Here is an 18,793-nt window from a genome sequence, read left to right as displayed (position 1 = left end):
TCTCTATGGTAAACCACAGAAGTGAGGGGGGGGTGGGGTTGGGGGGTACACCCTGAAACGGCAGAGCAATATAAACAGCTCTGCAGAGGGAACTCCCTCTGAGTCATACAAATGTAATCCAAGTTTCCAAAGAGCACAAAGAGCCCGTTGCAGTCTGAGTAAACAAAGCTCACTTTCCCCATGGAAACCCTGGTGGAGCAAAAACTAAATTAAGAGAGTCAAGATCTTTACTGACTTTCATTCTGATGCACACCGACTGCGCAGCGCCAAATGTGATGTAATGAAAGTCAGTTATGGTGATAAACACAAAAAAAAAATCGACACACCCCGTCCCGTTGACAGGGATCACAACTAAAGTCACAACGCAAAACACATATTGAATATATTAAATCCTTTTTAATGGAATCACAAAAATACATTTTCACAACAAAAGGACAACTTATATTATATATATATATATTTATCAATATAAAGAAGTAGCCACTTCGATCCGTCTCATAATACTACATTGTACCACAAGGGGGTGTAGTGAGTCGCCACTATTTGTACTTCTCTATCACAGTCTAAGAACAGACTAAGGCCCCGATTACATCACAACCTTTCAAGTGAAAAGGCATCGTTTTTGCGCTTTCATTTTAGGAATGTTTCGTGTTTACACAGAAACAGTGGAAACGCTAAGAGCGATGTAGTTAGAATGCCAGGCCAGGGGTTGGCGCTGTTGATTGCTTTTGTAATGCACACACACACATGCATGCAGAGAACAATATGGAATGGATATTAAGAATGGGAGTAAACGGACATCATAGTGGACAGACGAACAAGTATTGTTGTTATTACGGTGACTGTCAAAAGAAAACTACCAAGTCCCAGGATAATACGGACTGGGAGTGATGACACTACGGAGGAAACATTGTGAGCATGTGCAGAACAGCGTTTCATAAAAGTAGCGTTTTCCCCCCGTTTACATCGCGATGTCCATGCATTTCAGAAAAGTTCCACCTTGGGAGAAGTTTTCAAAAAGTCACATGGCTGTTGTCATGTAAAGACCCCCCCAAAAAAAGGATATTTTTTTAACGTTTTCACTTGAAAATGTTGTCATGTAAACGGGACCCAAGTAGCAGCAAGTGCTTTTCAACAGTGACTCACTACTGCCACCCAGTGCACCAATGTGGCATTACATAACATCGTAATAATTCGCCTTTAATTCTTCATGTTATCAAATATATTACTTGTGCTGCACACAAAGACACAACGGCAGTTTAGAGTCACCCATCGACTTAGAAATTAGAAAACCTGCACACGCACTAATTCTTCGATTATACAAGACTTTGGATTGTGGGGGGGGAATCAGAGAAAACCAATCCCAAGAGAACAAGCAGACTCGGCACAAAACAACATTCCCTAGATTTTATTCCCGTGAGATATAACCACGAATCTCAACGCGGTGAGGCAAGTCCTAAAAATACACCTCAACACTTTGTTTTTAATACTGCTGACTAACAACGTTCTGTCTGAAACACCAGAGAAAACGTAGAACACAAATCCCTAAATGAAAATGTTTTGGGGGGAGAATTCACTCAGTCATTGTGATACAGAGAAAGAATCGCAGACGGGACTGGCGGAGGTGTGAACCCTCCTTCCCTCGAAGAAAAACAGACGACGCCTTCATACCGAGCCGTCGTTAGACACGGGTTCAAATATCTGTTTATTACCATGAGGTGGAATTTCCACTTCTTTTTTTTTTTTCTTCAACCGCCGGTAAAATCTGGAAATCATATCTAACAACTCTGGAAGACCTCGGCACTATTGTTGAGTCATGCTTTCTATTTGGTCAACGGATACCTCTGAGCGTGAGCCCCGATCGGCCACAACATTAAGACCACCTACTTAACAGTAAATAGCCATAATGCTGTGGCTGAGCCGCGCTGGTTTCAGTTTGTTCGCGTGTCACTCTGCTGCGCTGCACCTGCTCGTGTCGTGAGAGCGGCAGCTTCTGAGCTGGCGTTAGGCGTCTTTGGGGTCTTCCGAGCTGAACGTGCTGATCCACCTCTGCGTGCGGGCCAGACACTGGTCCCAGTCGTAGAGCGGGCTGTACTGGAAGTAGCGCTGGGCCTTGTCCGTGCCCACCGTGAAGGTGGTGCTGGCCACCGCCAGGGTGTAGCGGTTCAGCAGCGGCGTGTAATTGTACACCGGCCTCAGGACCCAGCGCATGACGTCGTTGAACACGGCCAGGAACCACAGCACCACCAGGGGGACGCGGGTCTTACGGAAGTTGAAGACGGAGAACAGCGACATGTTGAAGTCCTCGTAGCTCTTATAAGGCGAGTCGTCGTAGCAGAAGAACGCCTCGCCGCCGACTTCCTGCGGGCGGTCGCGGAGGGCGCGGGCGGCCAGGACGTGCATCCAGGCCACGTTACCTGAAGACACACCGGCGGAGCAACAGCTGTTAGCGTGCACGTTCATACTCGCACTGAATTATTAATAAAAACATCAAAAAACGAAAAAAAAAAGTCCAATCAATGCGTTTTTTACATTCATTTCAACGTGAAGTTCTGAAACTACGTCTGTGTTCGTCAAACTTTCTGTGTTTGAATAATGTGACCTCAGATTAAACAATGGAACCTCGGCTAAAAGAATACACGAACCAATACTTCAGCAAAACCTGAATAGATCTGGAAATCCTTGTTAATATTCTTCTGCTCCTTTTTTCTTTTTTTTTTTTTTTTGCAGACGACACCTTGTTTTCTATGGAGACATGAATCGTATATTTTCACGTAAAGGTATACAGGTAAAGGTAAAGGTATAGTCACATTATATCATTTGCGTATAAAGTATCAATTAGGCTTTATGGCATTTCATAAGTACTCGTATCGGTACTCGGTTTCGGCAAGTAGCTAAAAGTGAGTACTTGTATTCATCCGTTAAAAAAGAGGAATCGTTGCGTCTCCGTTTCAGCTTGTTCCGTTAACTCATTAACATCATCACACAAACTAAACCCGCACTTCTTAGACGTGTACTGAAGGAAATGGGTGTCGATTTATCATCAGACACAAAAACTTTAAAAGTTCCTGTGACATGCAGAAGTATTTCTGTGAGACCAAAAGCACTTCTGCTTTTCGTTGGACCCTGAGTTGGAAGCTTCAGTCGAACCGTTTCATTCGATCGGCTCTTCGCGGGCGGTTTTACCTGCGTACACTCGTCCATGTTCGATGTGGTCCGGGATGCCCCCGATCATCAGCCCCCCCCTCCGAACCGTCTCCGTGTAGAAGTCCTTGATCAGCAGGTGGCCCTCGCCGTAGATCCCCGTCGGCCTCAGCGAGCAGGTGGACAGACGCTTCCCACCGCGCACCTTGAACGGCGACGGAAGAAACAACAGTTTGACTGTAAACAAGAGGAACAAAGACCAAGAGGGAGAGGATGGAGGTTCTCTGTGGCTGTGCTGCACACTAAAGACCCCCCCCCCCCCCCCGTATGATATTTTCTTTCCAGGCTGTAATCCAATGAAGGCTGGTTACAAAACATCACAGATTGTTTTTTACTCTTTCTTCTGAGCCTCGTCGTTTTCAGGATTAAAACACAGTTTGGTCTCTTTCACAAAAAATCAAACCCACAACATCAAAATCAAACCCAGTGCATCTGTGCAGGAAGAATGTTGATTTATTTTCTGTTTTAATAACTGAAATATATTAGTTATATATATATATAGATATATATCTCAAGACAAGAAAACACATAGAACATACATAAACAGTAGAACAGTGTCACAGTACATCTCAGTTGCCAGGAAATCAATATTCTTTTGGAATTTGGTAAAAAGGGTTTTTTTGTACCGCATTTTGACTTTTATTATTGTACACAGGAAATAGATGCATGTGTGGGATGGGGGCGCAAGTGTGTGTGTGTGTGTGTGTGTGTGTGTGTGGTGGGGGGGTGATCTCGTATCTGGAAATATATCATTCATTTTGTCCATTTTGCAAAGTACGACTCCTTTTCCAGGTGTAGTAAGAAGATCAGTCTTTCCATCTCATGAATCTCCTTGATCACTTCAATCCAGTTTTCCAGTGCAGGTGCATCTTTCTCTAACCATTTACCATTTATTGCTTTCTTTACTGCAGCAATTAGTATTTTCAGCAGGTATCCATCGTGTCCTGTCAGTGGAATGTTTTGCCCAAAGATGTGTTGTATGACTTCCTGAATATTTGGATTTTTGGGCCAACTTTAGGAGTAACAATAGAGCGGATAAGATTCCTCCGGCAGAATTCTCGCCAATACATGGAACAGGAAGTAGTAGAGGAAGTGTCACCCATTGTTCACTGATGGTTTATGTTCACCATGTGAAGTTTCATCTCTTTGTAAACCAGGTAGAAGTAAACCGAGGAATTCCTCTTCAACACAGTGCTCGTAAAAAACAAAAACTGCCATATCATGGAAAAGCTCATAATTTAATACATTTTTTTCCGTTGAAAACACGCAGTCTTATTGGATTTGAGCTTTTATTTTTTTAAATTATGACTGTGACAGCCGGAGGTAATGTTTCTTTGAGATACTATTTATTTCATTTGTGACTTTTAAACTTAAATTATAAAAGACTAATCCGATGCGCTCCAATCTAATATTGTAATTCTGCTTCATGACAGTGAATTTTAATGCTTATTTAGATTAAATCTGTATTTTCTTACCAACACACCCTTATTTTATTAAAAAAAAAATTCTGATATGAGCACTTAATAATTCTCACCATGAGGGATTCATGCGATAAGCGACTGAATATTTGAGAAGTGGGTCGTACCTCGGTGCCGTTGGCCTCCAGCACTATTTTCTCTGCCTCCGCTTTGCTCTTGGGATACGCCATGGTGTGTTTTACAACGTACGGCGTGTCTTCATCACCCCTACACACACACACACACACACACACACACACACACACACACACACACACACACACACACACACACACACACACACACACACACACACACACACACACACACACACACACACACACACACACACACACACACACACACACACACACACACACACACACACACACACACACACACACACACACACACACACACACACACACACACACACACACACACACACACACACACACACACACACACACACACACACACACACACACACACACACACACACACACACACACACACACACACACACACACACACACACACACACACACACAGAAAGAAACAAACAGAATGAGCAAACATGTTTTGTTGACCTTTGTCACTTTAAAGGGTAGAAATGAGAGTCAAAAACCAGTGACTAGAGGCGCCATACTGAGAATTCCACTGGCGATCTGTGTGACACGTTTGTTCTGAAGCCTTCACCCTCGCTCGTTTGGGCTCCGTAGGTATCCGAGTATTCACAAACAAGAACAGACAGTGTCTTTTCATTCTTCATTCCTCCGCACTGACTGGCTCTCTTTGTACCAACACAGACTGAATTTTCCCCAGAGTATCTGGAGTGCAGCTGGAGCTGCGCACGATGGGCAGCAACACGACAGCCGGTCGACTCGTGCCGGCAGCAGACAAGATGCCGGAAGCAATTGCAGTCTGCAATCGCCCACACAACCACATCAAAAGGATAATGACAGTTTGAGCGAACCTTAAAACAGCCGCTCAGGCGCCAGCACCCGCCACGGCGGCTGCTGCGCTTATCGCTTTTATTCCAACTCAGCACAAAATGAGGACCTTCGTGAGGAGAATCGCCTCAAGGGGCAAACAGATGTTGTCAGGGCACGGTGGAGTAGTGGTGAGCACGGCTTACTCACGGCTAGAAAAGTTTTTGTTTGAATCCCAGAGTTTCTTTGTTCCCCTTGAGCATGTTGGGACTTTTGTTTTTTTAAATGCACTTTGGTTTCCTCGCATACTTCACAGGGATCCATGTGATTCCTTCTGTTATCGTAGTTTATATCAAGGGTGTCAAACACATTTTAGTTCAGGGGCCGTGAACTGACCAATTTTTATCCTGAGTGGGCCGGACCAGTAGAATAGTGCCAAAATAACCTTAAAATGAAAAGTTTGCAGTTTTTCCTTGTTAGTATACGTGATGAAAATGACAGAAAATGACTGCAATCTCAACATAAAGCCAATTTTAATACAAAATCAGTGAAATATCCTGAAAACGTTTCCTATAAATGTTACATTATGGGCGTTAATAACTAATTAACTAACTAACTAACTAACTTTGGAACCACTTCAATCCAGAACTTTCATCTTAAAATACAGACATTAGAAGTAATACTGCCCCCTCTCTTTAAAAAAAAATAAAATAAAATAAAATAAATATATATATATATATATATATATATATAAAATGAATGTAGTAAATGCAGTAGTACATGAGCCACAGAACACAGGGTGCTTCACATTATACGAGAAAGAAAGGACGAGGAGGCTTGTACGATGCATACTTGACAAATGAAACCATTTAAAAAAATAAGGAATCAAAGTTTTGGGAAAATGTGCCTTTTCCAGTTCCCCCACATTCTGTACAATTTAGCTTTCTCATAGAGAAAGTGATTCTCTCCGTTACTGACTTCATGCCTTTCCTCAGTAGACGGGCTGTCGGGTTTAAACCTCGTCACAAGATTCACATGCATCGTGGGATATGTAGTTTAACAGCTGCTTCACGGTGAGATTAACAGACAATTTAAGACGATTGGATTAACTTGACGTTCGTCAAGTTGAGGCGTGGTGGGCCTCGAGTGTCGCCGCCGCCGCCTTCAGGATCAAAATGAAGCGAAACGCAAAATGAGCCGTTCCTGCAGTATTGATGGACGTGAAAAGAGAGAAAAAGAACTGGGAATGGAAGTAGATGGAGAATGTGGACGAGCTCCAACGTTTCACCTCCGCAGGAATGTTCAAACTATTGCTGCTTTTGTGCAGATTCTTCAACTACGACTCACATTTGTGATTAGCTATATTTAAAAAATGAAGAAAAAAAAAATAGACCTAAATTACAGTAAAGTGAATTACAACAAACAGCTGGAGCTCAAAGGAACAGCTGCTGGATTAGAACGGTTGCGTTCAGGTTCATGTTCTTTTTTTTTCTCTGACCAAGCAGCTGCAAACATCATCCTTCCAGTATTTACACGCTTTTCTGTGTCTGTTTTAACTTTTTTTTTTCTCAGAAATGAGATGCACAAGTCTGAAAAAGGTGAACAGATGTAGAACCGATGTGATGCGGAAAACCGCATATAAAATCCTGATGTGACTCTTGGACGAGTCGATAGGAAAATGTGTCCCACCGAGGAGTTTGTTTTTTAAGGCTCATCAAACATGTTTTTCGAATTCCATGTCTGTTTAAGTAAGTAAAGGAATGAAAAGTATTTCAAGTATTTGGATAAAAAAAAAACCATTTCAGTTCAGGGGCTCAGGTTCACCCTGAGTCGGCCGGACCGGTAAAATAATAAAACTATAATAACCTTTAAATTCAAACTCTTTTTTTCCATCCATCCATCCTCTCTACCTATTTTGACCTCTCCGTTGTGTTTTTTATGTAATGCCTACAATTTTCTCCTTTTTTTCAGCCTAAATTATTATATTTTAACGTGTGTAACTGCTATTTTAATAAAAAAAATGTCGTGTGAGAAGGAAAAGCTATTTTGGTTCTCTGTTTGTCAGTTCAGCTACACATTTCCACACACAGAGCGACTTTGACTAAAAAAACACTTCATCTCCAACCCACACATGCCTCGAGGTGTGTGTGTGTGTGTGTGTGTGTGTGTGTGTGTGTTAACCATAATAAAGCCTGTCTGGTTACACAGTAAACTCGCTCTTCACACACAATCATGGGTCACGTCTGTTTGCCGACGCATAATTTCAACAGTTCGACTTCCATGAAATATTTGGTGGCACAAACTGCGTCACAGAGCGACGTCAAGACAAACCGAGGGGAAGCACGCCGTAACAAGAACAAGGAAAAGGATTTAAAAGACGACCAAAGGGGGTTGATGAAGACCGAGTCAAATAAAACCGAATCAAAATCTAGTAATGGAGTAAAAATACGACAACATACTGGAAGACTAAATGTAAATATGTTTAAGAAGACAAATAGAAACATTTGCAAAAAACAGCGATTTTTGCACAAAGATGGAAAAATGTCCACTCATATTTGGACATAAATGAAAATGGGACGATGCAATAGAAGAGAATACTGAAGGCCTTCAAATAATCAATCTTGGTGTCTGTATTCACCTTTGTTTATAATACATCTTTGGATTTTACATGTGTATGGGGAATGTTCTGTCCGTTTTTGTTGTTTTATTTTAGTTATTTACGGATTTAAATGAATCTAAAAAGTAAAAAAAATTAATAAATAGCAAAGGCAAAGTACAGTTGGGGGGGGGGGGGGGGTTAAAGATAAACTAAAAAGCTAAGAACAAGATAAAATAAAAGATCAGAACGACGCAGAATGGAAAAACCGTCCGCGGCGTGTCGGTTCGGTCGGCGCCGAGTCTGGAAACATGTTCAAATCAAAAAATTAAAAAAAGAGAGAGCTTCACCTCAGGAAGTGGTCTCCGTTCATGTTGGGGCCGATCACCTCCATGCTGCTGGTGTACACCAGCCGCTCGACGCCGCACTCCACGCAGGCTCGGATCACATTCTTTGTCCCTGAAAGCAAAAAAAAATAAATATATATATATATTTTTTTTAAGTGTCAGCTGAGTGGTGGTTGACCTGCCAGGAGACCCTGGCTTGAGTTTACACGTTCCTCCTGTGTGTCGGTCCTTAAACAATCCAAAGACCTGCAGCTCTTTGTGTCGTTGCCTCACAGTGAGGACGGCGGCTCCCGTCTGCTTGTTGGTCTTCCTGAGTTTGCATGTTCTCCCCGTTTGTGTTTTCTTCAGGTTCTCCGGTCTCCTACTGATTTGCCGATTAAGAATTTCTCTGTTTAGATAACCTGAACTTTGCTCGATCAACCCCCATGCAGCTTGCGTTGATCTTAAACTTAAATCATGTCGAGAAGGTGGCTTTGTGGACTCTAACTGGAAAAAAACAAAACGTGCCGATTGAGCAGGAAATGCTCCAGTTTGGCCTCTAAATCCTTGTTCTGACTTCATCTGCAGAGTTCAAAGGCACAAAACTGAAGGTTTGGCATCACCACCAAGTGGGATTCAGGAGGAAAATGAGAAACAAACACTTTAAACGGAAAAGCGGAAGTTGGTCTTGAAATTCTAAACGGCTGCAGGAGGATGTGATTAATCTATTGGTGGACGTGTGATCCATATGTGTCCTGTTTTTCAGAGAGGAAAATACGCTGGCTTCCATTATAAAGGGTGGAAAGAAATGCAGAGGAAGTCGGACCTCTTCAGAATGAGTTTACTACTTTTTCCAGGTTTATCCATTAGAGTTGTTTTGGAATTTCAGCAGCTTGGAGTTCGTCACTGGGCTTTGTTTGCCCTCGGTTAAGCCTGCAGGTGCAGAGCGGGCACAGAGATAAGCGCCAGCTGGCGAAGCAATGATAGCAGATTTTGGGTTTCAAAATAAAAGCTGTCTTCAGATGTTTAGATGACTCCACGGCGTCTTCTTTCATTTAGGAAATGCCTTTCAGGTGAGCCACATTGGAGTTCTTGGCACTGAATGTGACGTCTCTCTGGAGGTATTCAAATAAACATCAAGATCAAGCATCATGTTTACTTCCTGCTTTGATAAGCATCAATGTCGTACGATACTTATTCTAAGCTGGTGATTTTTTTTAAAGTCTTAAAACATAAAGATCAAATCAATCAAGCTGATTCCTCCCTGACGAGCTACACCTTTTTTTTTCCAACCTCAACCTTTAGAACCGAGTCCTATCTTTAGGGTGCTATTTCAAAGTGATATCCTGTGGTGTGCACCAGGAGGGAGGTTCTCTCAACCTGGGGGGGTGTTGGTGTGGAGGGGTGGAATTATTGGAATTATTAATAATGTCCCACTCCAAGTTTAACGATGGAGGCTGAGAAGGAAGGGACCGTCAGCCCAGGAACCTCAGCCAGAACCCGCTGGCACACGTCCCCCGTAGCTAAGGTACTGGCGAGTCCGCTAAAGGTGGGGAGGTGTTAAAAGAGGAAGTGCGGTGACGCTAAATGGATTTTGGCACAAACTTTTCTTGTGTTCTGAGCTTGTAACAGAGGATTAAAGTGTCGCATGGCAGAGGTTCATTGTTGATTTTGATTCTCATCGTCGCTTTCCATGTGCAGCTCCACCGCAGACCCTTGGTCTTAAAAGGGTTGAGCCACAAACAAGCCAGGAATTACTTCAAATACCAGTTTTATCTCTCGTCTCGTACAGACTTAGCTGTGTAGCACTTTGACTTTAGTGGGATTGAGAGATTTTGAAGAAGAGGGAGTTCACTGCAGAAGCTAATGTGAAGCAGAGAGGAAAAACCCTCTTTGAGGTCATCTTAGACGGGAAAAAAAAAAAAAAAAAACTGACTGGAAAACGCCTTTGGTTGAAAATAAAAGCCATCTAAGCGTGAGCTCAGCACAGGTGGTTGCACTTTAATTAAGTCGATTCTGCATCAGGTGCTGAAACAAACAGAATCGCCTGCCGCTTCAAAGTGGCGACGAGCCGCCCGCCCACCGAGATGAAACATGTGGTGGTGGACCTCCGTCACATCAGCCTTGAGATTCGTTTTACCATGAAACCACGAGGCAGGAGCGTGAGTGATAGTCTATTAGTGAAGCGAGTCCTCGGCTTGGACCAAAACCAGACTCACTTCACACGGAAAACTTATTTTCTGCTTCATGGAAAAAAAAAAAAAAAAAACATGTTTCCTTCATCGGTTGAACCTCATTGTTTGTGTGTTACGCAGGAATTCAGACAAATGAGTCGCACCACTTCAGAAACACGTGTTTTGAAGGAAGTTTTTTTTTTTTTTCCTATTACAGACAATCTGAAGCAAGGTAAAAGTGTTTCAGATTACTCCCAGATGGAAAGTTACAACTGATAAAGGGAGGAACAGTTTGTGTCTTCCTGGAGGGTTCACTGTCATAAAGGGGACCATTGTTTTCCTCCACCATTTCCATGTTAGGTCGTCCACTGCTTTGGGAGTCAAATTGTCTTCGGATGTGAAACACAGGCGCGTCAGCCTTAATCCAAAGGAGGAGGAAAGTTCCAGATTAAATTTGATGTGACTCACTGCATTATGTGTTTAATCTACGTCAGTACAGTTCTTTTTTCACTTTGGAACAAACCAACTTTTTCATATATCATGGTGACCTTGCAGAAGATCAACCTGTGCAGTCTGTCAGGTTCTTGGGCTCCTTTTTGGGGCCACTGAGAGGAAAACACAGAATAAATCATCGAGTCTTCAGTTGCTCCTCCTGCCGCCTGTGACCTTGACTGGAGCCAGTTAGACCAAGTATTTGTGGCTGCAGGCCAAAGTTTTGAGCAATGAACAAAAATGTGGGACTAAGCTCGGCTCGAGCCAAAAGCCAGGATGGTCAGAGGGGAATGAGGGAGGCTCCCGGGAGGCGGATGGTCCCACTGGTCTACTGAGTCGGTGCCTGTATGGCTGAGGTCCGGGTCACACCACCAAGTGTTTGTACCATAATGCAAAACTTCACTTCCTAAAGGTTCTCCAACAGTACTAATCGTCCCCATACCTGGAACGACACCTAGGAAGTGAAGACAGTCTGTCCTCTCTCTCCCTGGCTTGTTTCAGGTTTTAAAAAGTGTGTTGCTCCAACCAGCCAATCAGAAATCAAACCCTCTATAGTGTCATCGGGGGTTTAGCCAATCCCAATCAAGGTAGGCCCTCCCCTTGACTCCTCCCACAATTAGGCAACTCTGCTCTGGCACATGGCACCACGAGAGGAAGTACTTCCTCCTCTTTCCAAGATGGGCATGTGTGGGCGGAGCCAGTCCAGCTCACACAGACACAGCAGATTCTGAATGCAGCTCCAAGGATCCAATATTCAAATGGTGGAAAATCAAGGAGGAGCTAGAAACTTTGAATTCAAGGTTTCTGGACCAACCAGACCAGTTCCTAAACGACGTCGTCGCTACTGAAAAAATAACTTTTCTGAAACGCTGCAACTGCTCATGCGCACCACGGCCGTAGTGGATCGTTGTTCTGCACATGCTCAGTAGAGCCAGTCGGAACAAAGTTTTGTCCGTGGTGTCATGACCCCCAGTCCATGCTCTCCTGGGACTTGGTACTTTTACCATATTAACAATCCAACTTGGTCGTCTGTCCACTACGATGTCCATGTTTTCCCGTTGTCAATGTTTAGAGTGGATCGTTCTCTGTGTGTTTGTAGTTTCATTACAAAAACAATCAACACTCCTGAGTGGCCCAACATGCCGACGACATGATGCCCTTATAAAGAAAAACTTTTCTGAAACAAGAACAAAAACAAATAAAAAATGCTGCAGTTTCCAGTTGACTGGACTTTTCTGGAAATGGAACATCGGGCCCCTCGTTTGGTGCCCAGCTCAGACTTTAACCCGCAACATTCTGTTATCTTTTTTTTTCAGGTTGGACTTTTATATTTTGTCTGTCCTGCTCAGCACAATCACACACAGTCCTGTCTCGCCCCTCTGACTTTGTCCTCTTAAAAACAACTTCCCCCAGGCTTTATGAGCTATAAACTATGACGAAAACACACAAAATAACACTGGATTTCGTCATAATTAAGACCACGGGAGCACCACATTTCCAAAATAGAGGAAAACATTGCAGGTCCATGAGGAAACTCATGGCTCACATGCAGGCGTCCTGTAAAACACCACAATGATCGGGGCGTTTAACTCTTGCTCTGCTGGAGGACAGCGTTCCACTTCCCAAGTCAGGAGACCCTCGTGATCACCGTAGGGAGGGATATAACCTGAGGGGAGGGGGGGGGGGATATAACCCGAGGGGAGGGGTGGGGGGGGATATAACCTGAGGGTGTGTGATAACTTTAAGGTTCAAGCAGTGTCTTCCACTAGGAAACGTATGTGTGTGTCTGTATGTGGAGTTAAACTCTGGAACAAAATGGGAGTAGAGCACAAACAATGTCCAAATATTCATCAGTTCAAATCAAGATATAAAAAAATGGTATGGTCAAAATACCAGAAGGAGGAAATGGGTACTTGATTACTAATGGGTGTTACAAAGTGATGTATACTTTAAAGGTCAGATCTAGCTAATGATGAAGTCTATTGTTGTTGTTACTATTATACTATTGCAGTTGTTATTATTGTTATTGGTATCATTATTATTATCATTATGGTTGTTATTATTGTAAGAGGATATAACATGTAATTCAGTTAACAAGAAATAACTAAGTGATTATATTGTATTAGTAATATCTTACATTATCTAACAGACTATATGTCGTGGCTGTTTTTGTTGTTGTTGTTGTTTTATTTTTCTGTTTTATTTTAACAGTGGTATTGTAGCAGCCACATTATCATTATTATTTAAGTTTATGAACAGGGGTGGGAGTTAATAAGCTTGTCTTCTTCCCACTCCTTTTCGAGCTCGAGTGTTGATTATTATTTTTTCTTTTATTGTATTTTTTTCTGGCTTTTATGCCTGTGTTGTGTGTCGCGTAGCTCGAAATAAATTTGGAAATGAAATGAAAATTAAGTTCATCTGAAGTTGTATCAGTTAGTGGAGGAAGATGCTCTGTAATCTGATGTCAGAGGAGGAAGATGCTCTATAATGTAGATGTCAGAGGAGATGTCAGGGAAGCTGGTTTTTAATAAAATAGTAACTTCTTGGAGACGCCAGCTTTTCTAATGCTAAAGTACCGATGAGGAAGATTTTAGATGAAAAGTAAGAAACATCAACTTTTCTTTCTCAATCTGGTCACTGCAGAGAAGCGAAGCTTTAAATTTAGTTTGACATAAAAAAAACAACAACACTGTTTTTTCCTATAAATGAACCCAACCTGCTTCGACACACAAACAGTCTCGGCTTCCTGAACATTTGGCCTCATGGCGGCGGCCTTGTCTGGGCTGATGATTGCGGCGCGGCCTTGGGGGAACTCTCCAAACCCACAATAGGCGTCGGTTTCCTCCACATCAGCGAAGGCCGATTCACAAAGCTCAGCCGGCCGCGTACGCTTCCGCTCCAAACCCCCCCAACCCCCCCACCACCACCACCACCCCTTGTCATCGCCGCTCCGGTTCACGCCTCACCTGTCACGTTGACGGCGTGGATGACGCTCGCCGGGACCCTGTGCCAGACGTCCACCAGGCTGGCCGAGTGGACGACCACGTCGGCGCCGCGGGTCGCCGCCAGCACGCCGTCGTAGTCCGTGATGTCGCCCTGAACCACCACCACCTTCGTTCTCTCTGAAAGGAGAAGAAACTCTGTAAAGACTCAAAACATCAGAACGACGCTCATTGTTTTCTCCACTTTGATTCCAGTACGGATGAGATTCAACTTTTCTCGAGTTTTGTCAATATTTCAACGGGAGACGATCGGTACGTTCTCCTCGTATCTTTTGCCAAAATGAGTGTATCTCAACACATTTCAAGCAGAAGCGTGTTTAGCGACGAGCAGCACAGCTCCACCTCAAAACAAAGAGGAACTGCGAAGTCCTTCAACAATCTGTCGTCATCACTTCGGAAGGTTTTCCACCCCGACTTATCTCTGGCCTTCAGACACTGATAGACGTCACCAGAGGAGGGATTGGACCTTTCAGCACGAGGTCAAAGGTCCATATGACATAATTCACTTTTCACACATGAGCCAGCCTGTTATTTCCTGGTTCCCTGGAGAGACGGAGGCCCGGTGTCGCCGACAAACCGCTCTCCCGCTGCTGTTAACTGATCCCGCCCCCCCCCCAGGCTACACAACATACCTCACCACTTATCAAAATAATAAATAAAGAGCTAGAGTCGAGTCCTCCCACTGGTTGAACCGCGGTTTGGTTTTATAGAAACACACGACACGTCTTTTTTTTTTTTTTCTCTCTCAATGCACTTAAAAACGCCTGCACACATCAGATATATTGTCAAAAGTGCAACTTTATTGTTGTGATTGTCCTCAAGAGTTAAAATTAATATAAACAATCCCCAAATAAAAAGTAAAGGAGGCTCTTGTCATTCAACAAATTCAAGCTTGTTGCAGGAAATCATCACAGTTTGACAAATAGACTGACAAACCGATTAAAAAAAAAGTCTGTTTTCCTCACACAGGAAATGTTGAGTCTTTCCTGGATTCACAGATGTCATGGCTGCCGGATGAACCCGAGACGTTTGTTTCCATGGCGGCAAATATTCCCACGTAGTTGGGAAAAGACGACTTTCCAACTCCACGCGTCGGGCTGATATCGAAGTGAACCCTTCTCTACTGGACAAACCTTTTATCTATCGACGCCCACTGTAATGAACCAACCCTATTAATGTTAATCAGGAGCAGAGCCGAGCAGGAAACTCTTCCGAGAAGTACTTCCAAGTTCTTGTGCAGCATTCCCTGAATACTCGAGATGACAGCTCGGTCCACACCCGATTCAGAGAAACTCTCTGGCCTCTGCACGGTCCGATGATAAGACGTTTATTTTTTTTCTTTTCTGGAACGCCGTCCGACAAAACCTGAAAATATGAGGCCGCTCTTTTATTAAACTACAAACTAAAAGCACAAGTGCAACTGGTGTGATGGATGAATGTAGGATTCAAACCAGCATCCTTCACACTCAAGGAAAAAGAGTTAACAGGTTGTGCCACATGTACCAAATATTTATGGAAGAATTATGCAAGATTAAAGTTGATGAACCCGTCCTACTGTTGTATTTGTATCTACTTCAGTTACCTGCTGACGAGCCAAACGTAACTTAATTTTCATTGTCAGGGACTATGAAAGAGATTATATAAGGAATTTCAGCTGAAAGAATGTACCTATTGAAGTGGCCTGTGTGTGTGAATAAGAAAGGTTCAGTCCAAAAGGATTGGTGTATATTCTGGGAGTAAAACATTACAGTATATTCTGAACCTTCAAGAAGGACAACAACCATCTTTGCAACGACACACCACTCAGACAGAAGTTAAATTCACATGGCAGCCCGCCTGGACCTCGACCAAATGCTCCCGAAGGACTTACCAGACCAGGAGAAACTAAATATTAAACTCATCATGCGTCACCGGACCAATACTAGCCCTATGGTTAAGCACGGTAGAGGCAGCATCATGCAGTGGGGAGGCTGCTCGGGACTGAGCAGGAATAATCACTCCGGTAATGTAGTGATTATGAAAAACTGCTAACCCAGACAACAGCTCTTACTGCAATATTTATTGAAGTTACAGATATTTAATTAATTGTATTCTTAATGTGAACCACTATATATCTTTAAGTTTTAGATTATAAATGTTTAACTGACCACTGCTGACTACTGAAGCGACATATCAGTATCCGTTACCTTCTCAGTAACTGTAACGTGATCTAATCAGCTGTTTCTCTATTGTAGCTTCGGTCGTTGACGTCGCGCGCTACAAAGGAAATCTGTCACAAGTTACCGGGGAAACCACTTGATCCGTAACACCGCTGCGCTTTACCTGTGCTGAGCGCTTCCAAATCCGTCTCCACGTGCTTGTCGAACACTCGGACCTCCGCCAGCTCGCGCTCCTGCTCCAGCAGGACCCTGAGCAGGTGTTTCCCAAAGAAGCCGCAGCCCCCAGTCAGCAGGTACACCAGAGACATTCTGCACACCCACTCACACTCACACTGCAGACTGACTGAATGACTGCAGCGCCGAGCTCAGAGACTCTCACCAGCATGTGGGAGGAGCTTATCCTGTCCCTTCCCTCCAAACGCACTCTTCAAAATCAGTAACTTCTACAAAGTAATCAAGTTCTCTTCTATTTCCCCATTTCCCATGTAGAAATTAATGTGACATCACGCTTTCAGAAATAGTACAACATACATCATGATATTTTGTACACTTTCTACACAAAATACCAAGAAATAACAGAATATTTCTAAATATGCCACAATAAAAAACACAATACTGTCAAAGATGCTGTCATAGAGCGATAAACTTCAACTATATGTAGGACAACATGAATAAAAATGCATTCAAATAATAAAAATTGTCATCAACAGTAAGGCACTGTTAAAAATACCTTTAAATACTTTATAATACTGTAAGATGTACGATAATAAATTGTCAAAAAATGTTATTTATAGTATAGAACTGTCAGAAATACCCAATAATTGTCATATACGGTACAAGATTACAAGAGTATCACATTATTCAGCATTGCGGTGTTGGAAATACCATGGAAGTACAGTGTAAAACTGTTTTTAAAAAATACTACAGTAGTTGGGATACGCCATTGCATTCCAGCATATATTACTGCCACATAAAAAAAAATACCACAGGTATGATATTGTCAAAAAACATAATTCGGTCAAAAATACAATTCCGTAAAGTGCTGTACGGTCCAAAAATACAACAGTATGTAGTACAATACTGAGAAAAATACATGAATGTTGTCAGAAATATTATCAAGAATACCTCAATAGTGTAAAATACCAGCATATCTAATTAGTACTGTCCAAATGACCAAAACATTGTTAAAAATAACATTTTATACAGTATGCTCCAGTCAAAAAATACAATGCAAAATACAATAGAATGTAGTACAATATTAAAAATACTCCTAAAACTGTTTTAAAAAAACTCATATATCGTATGGTACTGTTAAAAATACAATTATATTGTGAAAAATGTCAATAAATACAATGAATACCATAATACTCTTAAAAATGTGTTAGAAACACCCAAGAAATACTATAATATAAAGTAAGGTACTGTCAACATACTACAATACTGTTGTGATATACCATTGTATTAAGAAAATACCACAGCATCCACTACTGACATGCCAGAAATACCATGAGAAGCACTATAAATACCACAATACAGTGTATAGTACAAAATACAACATTATGTTGAACAAAAGTGAAAAGAAAAATCCTAAATCCTTGTTGACAAAACTTCCTTTATATTATGGGGATGCCAAAAAGATACCACATCACAGTTAAGAATACCACTAAATCCAGTGTGGTACTTATCAAAATGTATAATCCTGTCAGAAAATATCTCATTACACTCAAAACTTCAGAGTTTATGTTTATCTAAGTCGTGTTATTCAGGTATTTTGTTTTTGTTACTGCATTAGTTTTATTTTACGTGGACGTCCTGATCTAAACTGTGTCACTCACAGTCCTTGAACGTTGACCTGCTTCACTTCCAAGGCCACAACATATCACCACCATAAAGTTAATGAGAGGAATGAAAGAAAACAAAACCGGTCTAAGTTCACTGGCTGTATTTGTTTTAGTGTGTGTGTGTGTGTGTGTGTGTGTGTGTGTGTGTGTGTGTGTGTGTGTGTGTGAGACCCAGAGCGAAGCAGGACGTGAGTTCTCGTTTGAAACAGACTCCACGACCTTTCCCACTCAGCCGATTGTCTCCGAACACCAAGGAGCCGATAATCTGACGCACCACACATGCACACAATCTGAAGACGGAGCATCAAAGGTTAGAATTACACAGGTACAACACGTCACTTCAAGCAGATTACAGCTCATCCAGGTTTTTTTTTTTTTTTTTTAAAACAAACTTCTGGTTTGATTTGGTCGAGTTGATCATCTAAAGCTCTAAATTGCTCATATCGACACAAACCAGGTAGGTCAGGTAGCTACGTCACTGTGTGAAACACTGAGGGGGGGGGGGGGGGGGGGGGGGGGGGGAGTCTCCATGGCAACAGACACTAACTCCTTTGATCTCCTCCATGACGCGTCTCTCTCGGGAAATTTCTTTTCAAGTTTTTTGGGATTT

The 18,793-nt window shown here is 42.5% G+C and overlaps 1 protein-coding gene across 1 annotated transcript; it reads right to left on the bottom strand.

Annotated features, from left to right (window-relative positions):
• Window positions 1–378: 378 nt before the first annotated feature.
• hsd3b7 (hydroxy-delta-5-steroid dehydrogenase, 3 beta- and steroid delta-isomerase) lies at window positions 379–16,682 on the bottom strand. The gene is made up of 6 exons (XM_080487011.1): window positions 16,506–16,682; window positions 14,148–14,303; window positions 8,540–8,648; window positions 4,790–4,889; window positions 3,187–3,349; window positions 379–2,417 (listed from the first exon to the last, which is right to left on the bottom strand). The coding sequence occupies exons 1-6, from the start codon at window positions 16,648–16,650 to the stop codon at window positions 2,005–2,007; spliced, it is 1,086 nt and encodes a 361-aa protein (XP_080343137.1). The 5' UTR covers window positions 16,651–16,682; the 3' UTR covers window positions 379–2,004.
• Between the last annotated feature and the right edge of the window lie 2,111 nt (window positions 16,683–18,793).

Source organism: Lipophrys pholis (assembly GCF_963383615.2).
Source record: "Lipophrys pholis genome assembly, chromosome: 19".
Taxonomy (NCBI): Eukaryota; Metazoa; Chordata; class Actinopteri; order Blenniiformes; family Blenniidae; genus Lipophrys; species Lipophrys pholis.
The sequence above is the reverse complement of the archived record's forward strand: the minus strand, read 5'-3'. Positions and strand labels throughout refer to the sequence as shown.